The sequence below is a fragment of the Orycteropus afer genome, unplaced genomic scaffold (assembly GCF_000298275.1).
Source record: "Orycteropus afer afer isolate SDZICR_OR568_19922 unplaced genomic scaffold, OryAfe1.0 scaffold00527, whole genome shotgun sequence".
Lineage (NCBI taxonomy): Eukaryota > Metazoa > Chordata > Mammalia > Tubulidentata > Orycteropodidae > Orycteropus > Orycteropus afer.
This window is the reverse complement of record NW_006922114.1, coordinates 186,623-194,855: the sequence shown is the minus strand read 5'-3', so window position 1 is coordinate 194,855 and position 8,233 is coordinate 186,623. Positions and strand designations below refer to the sequence as shown.

At 48.3% G+C, this 8,233-nt stretch overlaps 1 protein-coding gene across 1 annotated transcript in view; it reads right to left on the bottom strand.

Annotated features, from left to right (window-relative positions):
* The window catches only part of MTRR (5-methyltetrahydrofolate-homocysteine methyltransferase reductase), a 104,860-nt gene that overhangs the window by 57,015 nt on the left and 39,612 nt on the right, over positions 1-8,233 (bottom strand). The window contains exons 8-9 of the mRNA XM_007955664.1: positions 7,091-7,133; positions 5,888-6,074 (exon numbers count right to left, since the gene is read on the bottom strand). Of these exons, the coding sequence (XP_007953855.1) occupies positions 5,888-6,074; positions 7,091-7,133 (230 nt within the window). The remainder of the gene's footprint in view (positions 1-5,887; positions 6,075-7,090; positions 7,134-8,233) is intronic.

Below are 8,233 nucleotides of genomic sequence, written 5' to 3'. Positions count from 1 at the left end.
TCCCTCTCCTTACCTGGGTCCCTGTGACTGACTCCTCGATCTGTTCCTGTCCCCTTTGCCTTTTCTGTCTTCTCCCTGCCTTCCCTCCTCGCTGCTTGTGGGATGTGGCCTGGGTTCCCTCTCCTCACCTGGGTCCCTGCAGCTGACTCCTCACTCTGTTCTGGTCCCCTTTGCCTTTTCTGTCCTCTCCCTGCTTCCCGCCTGGCTGCCTGTTCTTAGGTCCCTGGAATCCCCTGGAATCAGTTTTATTGGAGGTACTTAATCTGACAGCATCTGGGAATGCAGGAAAGAACAAAACACAGCCATCTCCACAGGCCTCGGTTCTAGTGGGGAGAACAACCAAACATCCCTACAACAGTGGGTGTGCCAACTCCTTTGGACATGAGAGCCACAGCAGATGGCTGACTCAGACACCTGTGTGGGAAGAGCTATTTTATGTGAACTTTGACCTTGGTTCTCTGGAAAAGCAGCATGACCTGCAGAGTTTTACCTTTGCCCTCGTTCTTTGGAGAAGCCACTTGGGGGACCACCTCCCAGAGAGTCGTTCTTTTGCCCAGGGGAGGAGCCTGTCTCTACTTGCAGAAAACATTACATTTGGATGTGACTTGAGTTGATTATATCTCACAGTCAACAGGAGACTGGCTGGACTCTGGTCTGGTAGAGAGGCCCCACCAGTACCTGGTAAGGATGGGATATACAGACAGCTGAAACACAGAGGTTTTCTGGGCCTCCTGGTTAGGAGCTGGGAGAGGAGTATGTCCTCCAGGGCATAGAGGCCCCTCCCAGGCCTGGTAAAAATCTGCAGCTGAAGAAGCCACCGGCTGAGAGCTGGGCTGGCAAAGCAGAGCTGTGTGAGAACAGAGCCGTCCCGAAGCTGCTACACGGCCATGAGCTGGACTGGCTAGCAGCAGACAGACCATCAGCAGACAGCAGCTGAGAGCTGAGAGGGCTGCTACACAGCCCTGAGCCAGGCCAGGAGAGAAGCACAGCCACGTGAGAATGGAGCCATCCTGAAGTGCCATACAGCTGTGAGCCAAGCCAGGTAGCAGCAGACAAACCCAGAGCAAAGAACAGTTAAGAACTGAAAGGGCTGCTACACCTGGCTGCAAGCCAGAAGAGAAGCACAGCCATGGGAGAATGGAGCCATCCTGAAGCTGCTACAAGGCTGTGAGCCGGGCTGGCAAAGAAGCTGTGAGCCAGGCTGGTTAGCAGCAGACAGAACATCAGCAGACAGCATCTGAGAGCTGAGAGTTGGTTTTCTTGGCCCTGATCCGGGCCAGGAAAGAAGCCATGTGAGAACAGAGCCGTCCTGAAGCTGCTACACGGCTGTGAGCCGGGCTGGTTAGCAGCAGATAGACCCAGAGCAGAGAATAGCTGAGAGCTAAGAGGGCTGCTACACAGCTGTGAGCTGGGCCAGGAGAGAAGCACAGCCATGAGAGAACAGAGCTGTCCTGAAGCTGTTACACAGCTGTGAGCAAGGCTGGCTGAGAATCTATGAGCCAGGCTGGTTAGCAGCAGACAGACCATCAGCAGACAGCAGCTGAGAGCTGAGCAGGCTGCTTCACAGCCATGAGCCAAGCCAGTTAGCAGTGGAAAGGCTGATGGTGAGGAGGCCTGGTAGCAGAAACTGACTGACAGCACTCTCCTGGTTGGAAGCTGCCCTGCAATGAAGAAGAGAGGGATGTGCTTTCCCCTCTGGGGAGGCTTCCAGACCCTGCCTTCATGCTTCCCAGTCCTGATCCTGAGTTGTAATATTACTTCCCTAATAAAGTACATCACTGAGACTCTGGTCTGTGAGTTCTGAGTGGCCACTAAAATGAATGATTAGCCCAGCAGAGAAGCATAGGGTGCTGTGGGGGTCAGGGAGTGGGGGGGACAGCTGGTGTCAGAGATGGTGAAGAAACAGGAGAGCAGATGATGGCTCACCTCTATTTCCTAGGGACCAGCTTTGTGCTGATCCTGGTTCTTCATGCTTGTGAATTTAAATGATTTTTGACATTGCCTTACAGAAGACTCGGACAAAATGAGACAAGGAAGAGCCACACCATGTTTGATGGATTACAGAAGGCTCTGTGGCAAGATGAGTCAAGGGGAAGCCACGTCAGCCATGTCTGAGGGATTACAGAAAGCTCTGTGGCGAGACGAGTCAAGCGAGAGCCACACTGTGTCTGAGGGATTATAGAAGGCTCCATGATGAGACTAGTCAAGGGAGAGCCACACTGTGTCTGAGGGATTATAGAAGGCTCCATGATGAGACTAGTCAAGCGAGAGCCACACTGTGTCTGAGGGATTATAGAAGGCTCAGTGCTGAGTCAAGGGAAAGCCACATCAGCCATGTCTGAGGGATTACAGAAGGCTCCATGATGAGACTAGTCAAGCGAGAGCTACAAAGTGTCTGAGGGATTACAGAAGGCTCCATGATGAGACTAGTCAAGGGAGAGCCACACTGCGTCTGAGGGATTATAGAGGCTCCACACTGATAATCAAGGGAGAGCCACACTGTGAGGGATGACAGAAGGCTCAGTGATGAGTCAAGGGAGAGCCACGCCATGTCTGAGCAACTACAGAAGGCTCCGTGATGAGATCAGTCAAGGAAGAGCCACACTGTGTCTGAGGGATTATAGAACACTTCATGACAAGATGAGTCAAGGAAGAACCACACCATGTCTCGTGGACTACAGAAGCCGCCACAGCAAGATGAGTCAAGGGAGAGCCACGCTGTGTCTGATGGATTACAGAGGCCTCCGTGATGAGTCAAGGGAGAGCCACGCTATGTCTGAGCGATTACAAAAGGTTCCGTGATGAGACCAGTCAAGGGAGAACCACTTTCATAGCATTTCAGAAGGCTCCATGATGAGCCAAGGGAGAGCCACGCCGTGTCTGATGGATTACAGAAAGCTCCGTGATGAGACAAGTCAATGGAGACCCACGCCATGCCTGACAGCAATATGAAGAAGGAGCACAAAGACCCCGCAATGAGAAGACACTTACTACGTGCCAGGCAGCAAGGGGGCAGAGTACTCACCAGTTTGGTGCAGTTAACCTCAACCCCAAATACCAAATGGTTTACAGCCCCAAATGGTTATTTCTGGCTCTCAGCTGTCAACTGGCTGCAGCTCTGCCCAAGAACGTCCCTCATTTGGGTCTGAGCCATCCCTGACTGGATCTTCCCATCCTTAAGGCTAAGGGGACAGGTAACAGGGAAGTGCACCAGGCCACACCAGTGGTTCTCCTGCCCAGTGGTGCGTGTCCCATCTACTCACACCTCTCTGGTGAAAGGTCAAGTGGCCAGGCTGGTATAAAAAGGAGGATCAGAGCCACAGAGAAGGAACACCTCGTAATGAAGCTAGCAGTGTTCCTTCTGTATTTCTCCCATCTTTATGGGCAAGGAGGGACATCTTTCAGTTGTTCCACATGCATGTGGTCTCCAATGAGATTCTGTGAAATGCTATAATGAAATATAAAAGATAGCCCTATGTCCTGATGTCAATGTGTCAATCACATTGAAAACCCAACCTCATTTTCTCCCAGGTGTTTAACAGGGATTTCCCACTTGCAATTTCTTCCCTCTAACAACTTAATGAAATATGCAAAGACCCAGAATTAGTAAACCAAAAGGGAAGAACATGCTTGACATTTCTCAAGCTGAAAGAACTAAAGAAAAATTCAAGCCTCAAGTTGCAATGCTGAAGGATTCTATGGGCAAAATATTGAACAATGCAACAAACACCAAAGAAGATGGAAGGAATACACCAAGTTCCTGTATCAAAAGAATTGGTCGCATTCAACCATTTCAGGAGGATATGTAACCAAGAACCAAGGGTACTGAAGCAGCAGCTGAAGCTGCACTGAAAGAATTAGAGAAAAACAAGCCTCCAGGAATTGACGGAATATCCATTGAGATGTTTCAACAGGTGGATACCACGCTGGAGGCACTCACTTGTCTATGCCAAGGAATTTATTTGGAAGACAGCTACCTGGCCAACTGACTGGAAGAGATCCATATTCGTGCTCATTCCAAAGAAAGGTGATCCAACAAAGTGTGGAAATTATCGAACAGTATCATTAATTATCACATGCAAGTAAAATGTTGCTGAAAATAATTCAAAACCAGTTGCAGCAGAATATTGACAGGGAACGTCCAAAAATGGAAGCTGGATTCAGAAGAGAATATGGAATGAGGGATATCATTACTGATGTCAGATGGATCTTGGCTCAACGCAAAGAATTCTAGAAAGATGTTTATTTGTGTTTTATTGACTATACAAAGGCATTTCACTGCGTGGATCATAACGAATTATGGGTAACACTGAGAAGAATGGGAATTCCAGAACAATTAATTGTGCTCATGAAGAGGGCGGTCATTCAAACAGAACAAGGGGACACTGAATGGCATGAAAACAGGAAGGGAGTGCATCAGGGTTGTATCTTTTCACCATACTTATTCAATCTGTATGCTGAGAAAATAATCTGAGAAGTTGGACTATATGAAGAGGGACACAGCATCAGATTTGGAGGAAGACTCATTAACAACATGCAAAATGCAGATAACACAGCCTTGTTTGCTGAAAGTGAAGATGACTTGAAGCACCTACTGATGAAGATCAAAGACTTGATCTTTGATTAAGTCTTAATTAGGAATTACACCTCAACATAAAACAAAAATCCTCATAACTGTACCAATAAGTAACATCACAATAAATGGAGAAAAGATTGACACTTCAGGGATTTCATTTTACTTGAATCCATAAGCAACATCCATGGAAGGAGCAGTCAAGAAATCAAATGTCATATTGCACTGGGCAAAACTGCTGCCAAAGACCTCTTTAAAGTGCTCAGAATCAAAGATGTCACTTGGAGGACTAAAGTGTGCTTAACTCAAGTCATGGTATTTTCAACAGCCACATATGCATGTGAAAGCTGAACAATGAATGAATCAGGAAGACTAAGGCGTTGATGCCTTTGAATTGTGATGCTGGTGAGGAATACTGAAAAGACCACAGACTTTCAAAATGAGCAAATCTATCTTGGAAGAAGTACAGTCAGAATGCTTCTTGTAAGCAAGAATGGCCAGAGTTCATCTCATGTACTTTAGTCATGTTTTTACAAGCGACCAGTCTCTAGAGAAGGGTATCATGGTTGGTAAAGTAAAGGGTTAGTGAAAAAAGAAGACCCTCAATGAGACGGAGTGACCACAGAGGCTGCAACGATGGCTCAAGCACAGCAGGGACTGTGGGTGGCACAGCACGGGGCAGCGTCTCGTTCTGTTGTACCCGGGGTCACTGCGAGTGGGAGCTGAGCAGGCGGCACCTAACTACAGCAGCAGCAGCAGTCATCAGATCCTGCACAGCACGGCCATGACCAAAAGGGAAAAACAGGGCCAGGGAAAATCCTCCCACCCCAAACGGAGATTTAAATTAACCTGTGGTTGACAACAGCCAGCCTATTTCAAACTTCTCACTGGAGACGTGATGCACGTCGCATTAACAGGGCCATGCCCAATCATCACCCTCAGGAGGAACTGGCTCTTCCCTGCCCTGCAGCCCAACTACAGAGAACAGGAACAGGAAAAGTCTGCTTTCTGGGAACAGGACAAGCAAGAGGGAATGGAAGGTCACAGGACAGCACTGCCTCTCACAGTGGGAAATGCCACGGGCTGCTTTACAGGAAGTGAAAATGAGCGTCTTCCTGTTCTACCACGGAGGGCAGGGTAGAAGCGAGTGGGCATTTACTGGGAGCAAGAGTCTTCCAGCCCTACCACGGACAATGGAATAGAAGCAAGTGGGGAAGGTCTTCGGGTGATTTTAAAACGCGGAAGGTCAACAGAGCGCACGCTTCCTTTTCTAACCAGGTCTGACCGACGCTGGACTCGCTTGCTGTCTGGTACCTGAGGAGTTGCAGCTTTTGCGCCATCAGCGGGTGATGATTGCACACCTGGCTGAAGAAGTGAGTTGGCCAGCGTGGCCAGCCAGCCTGTGCACACCCCCTTCCGTGAGAGCAGCGCTGGGGTGTGAGACGCGAACTCCACAACACTGAAGGCAAAGCGCAGCTTCCCTGGGTGGGACAGACTGGAGCTGCAGAGACAGAGGGACGCTTCAGGTGCCAGGCCTCCCGTCCGCAGGCCAGACCTGCCCCATTTACTGCACTGAAGGGGCAGTTCCCACCGGGCCCCGTCTTTCACCTCCCGGGAGAAGAGCCACCTGTTCACTTAAAAGGTTTCTCCCACCCCCACTGCAGTACTGCTCAGGCAAGTTTCCAGTTATTTGCCTTCAGGACAAGTAAGATTTACAAAAGCGACTTGTCCTTGAGAGACTGTGTGAAAGGACTCACTCAACATGTGTCCTGAAGGGCCAGGGTGAATCCTGATGACTCTCCCACAGGTCATTGCTGCCCTGTCAGTTCCCATCCGTATCACGTGACCACACACGCAGAGCAGAACTGCTCCATGGGGTCTGTAAGGCTGAGCCCTCAGCAGCAGACCGCCAGGCCTTTCTGTGATGCTTCTGGGGAGGCCTGAACCACTCATCTTCCAGTTAGGAGCAGACTGCTTAACTGCCGGCCCCACCCAGAGACTCCTACTATTAGCTTCTAAAAACGGAAAATGACTACAAATACCCAGAAACCTGAAAGTTCAAAGTGGAAACATGTAAAAAGGTTTTACAACAAAGACATGTTTCTCTCCCATGTCTCAATACAGGCTGAAGAGAACGGTGAGCTTCTTGTCTTCCTACCAACAAGGATGAGGAGGGGCCGGGCAGGCGAGCAGTGGAGGCCGGGGAGCAGAGTGCGGGCCAGGCGGCAGGTGTGGCTGCCCAATGCCGTCCACTCATCCCCTCTCCGTGCCACGCCACACCTGTACAGGTATTCCACACACCACACAGCACTCCACGCACAGAGGCAGCGGAGCACCTGGGACCCAGAGGGGACCGTCATCCCTGAGTCCTGGAGACCGGAGCCCCACCGACAGTCTCCACACCTTGTCACACCAGCAGACTCAGCCACGTATCTGGGAAGTTCACACTGAGAGGACTCAGAAGTCAAGGGTTCTGAGGGGAAGATACCACATCATTACGGGACTGCTCCTCAGTACCTTGCGCATGAATACGGTCTGGGTTGCAGTTTAGGGAGATGTTCTAGAGAAAAATAAAAATAAACAAGTATTAATCACCACCATTGAAAACACGTTCCCTCTCAGTAAGTAATACTCAGTAAGTACTAATCACCACCATCTCTCTCAGGGTAAAAAATACAAGGCCAAAATTTGATTCTTTTTCTCTTGTTCAGCACATTTACATACAACATGTGTTTTAGTTTTGAAATTTTATGTGTATTTTACACATAAGACCACTGTGATGAATATTAAACAAAAATAAAACTATCATCTCCAATTCCAGTGCAGTAACTACCTAAAATTAAGAGCCAGACACTACCTTTCCTATTACTGAAATCAGTATTTCTACCCAAACACTGATCTCTTAAATCAAAGGATTCTGAGAACAGTGCCTTGAGCAGGTGTTGGTACCAATGAGACCATTAAACATTAAACATATACTCGTGCCTGTACTTTTCTGGGGAGGGGCATCAGCATTTTCAGATCTGAAATGCTCAGATGTGAAGTTTGACCCCAAAAAGACTGAAGACAAGTATCATAAGGGTTATGATAAATCCTTGGGCTTCTAATACTGCCCTCCATATATACACATAAATACATCAACAAATAACAAGATCGTTATGTAGTGGTGGTGCTGGGTACCATCACGTCAACTGCCACTCACAGCGACAATGGATGACACAGTAAAACTGCCCACAGGGTTTGTGGGCTGTACCCTGTAGGGGCACTATCACCACGTCTTTTCTCCTGCGGAGCAGCTAGTGTGTTCAAACCATGGACCAACCGGTTAGAAGCCAAGTATTTCACCACTGTGCAACTAGCTCCACAGATGCGATAGAGGGTATTTCTGACCCAAATTATTCCGAAACCCAGTGACTGAAATATACATAGGTGCACCTCTAAAAGGTTAAAGGATCAATATTTGAGTACGAAATTGTTCGCCAACAAACTTTCCATGGTTTGTGTTCAAGGTTATATTTTTAAGTTATTTAAACTGAAGTCTGAACAAACTTTTCTAAGTGGCTGAGTTTTAATAACTATTGAAATGAAGTAGCAGAGGGCTCAAATCAGTATGAAGTTTTAGATAATTTTCCCTTAAAGAAACTGGAAAATAATTTTAGT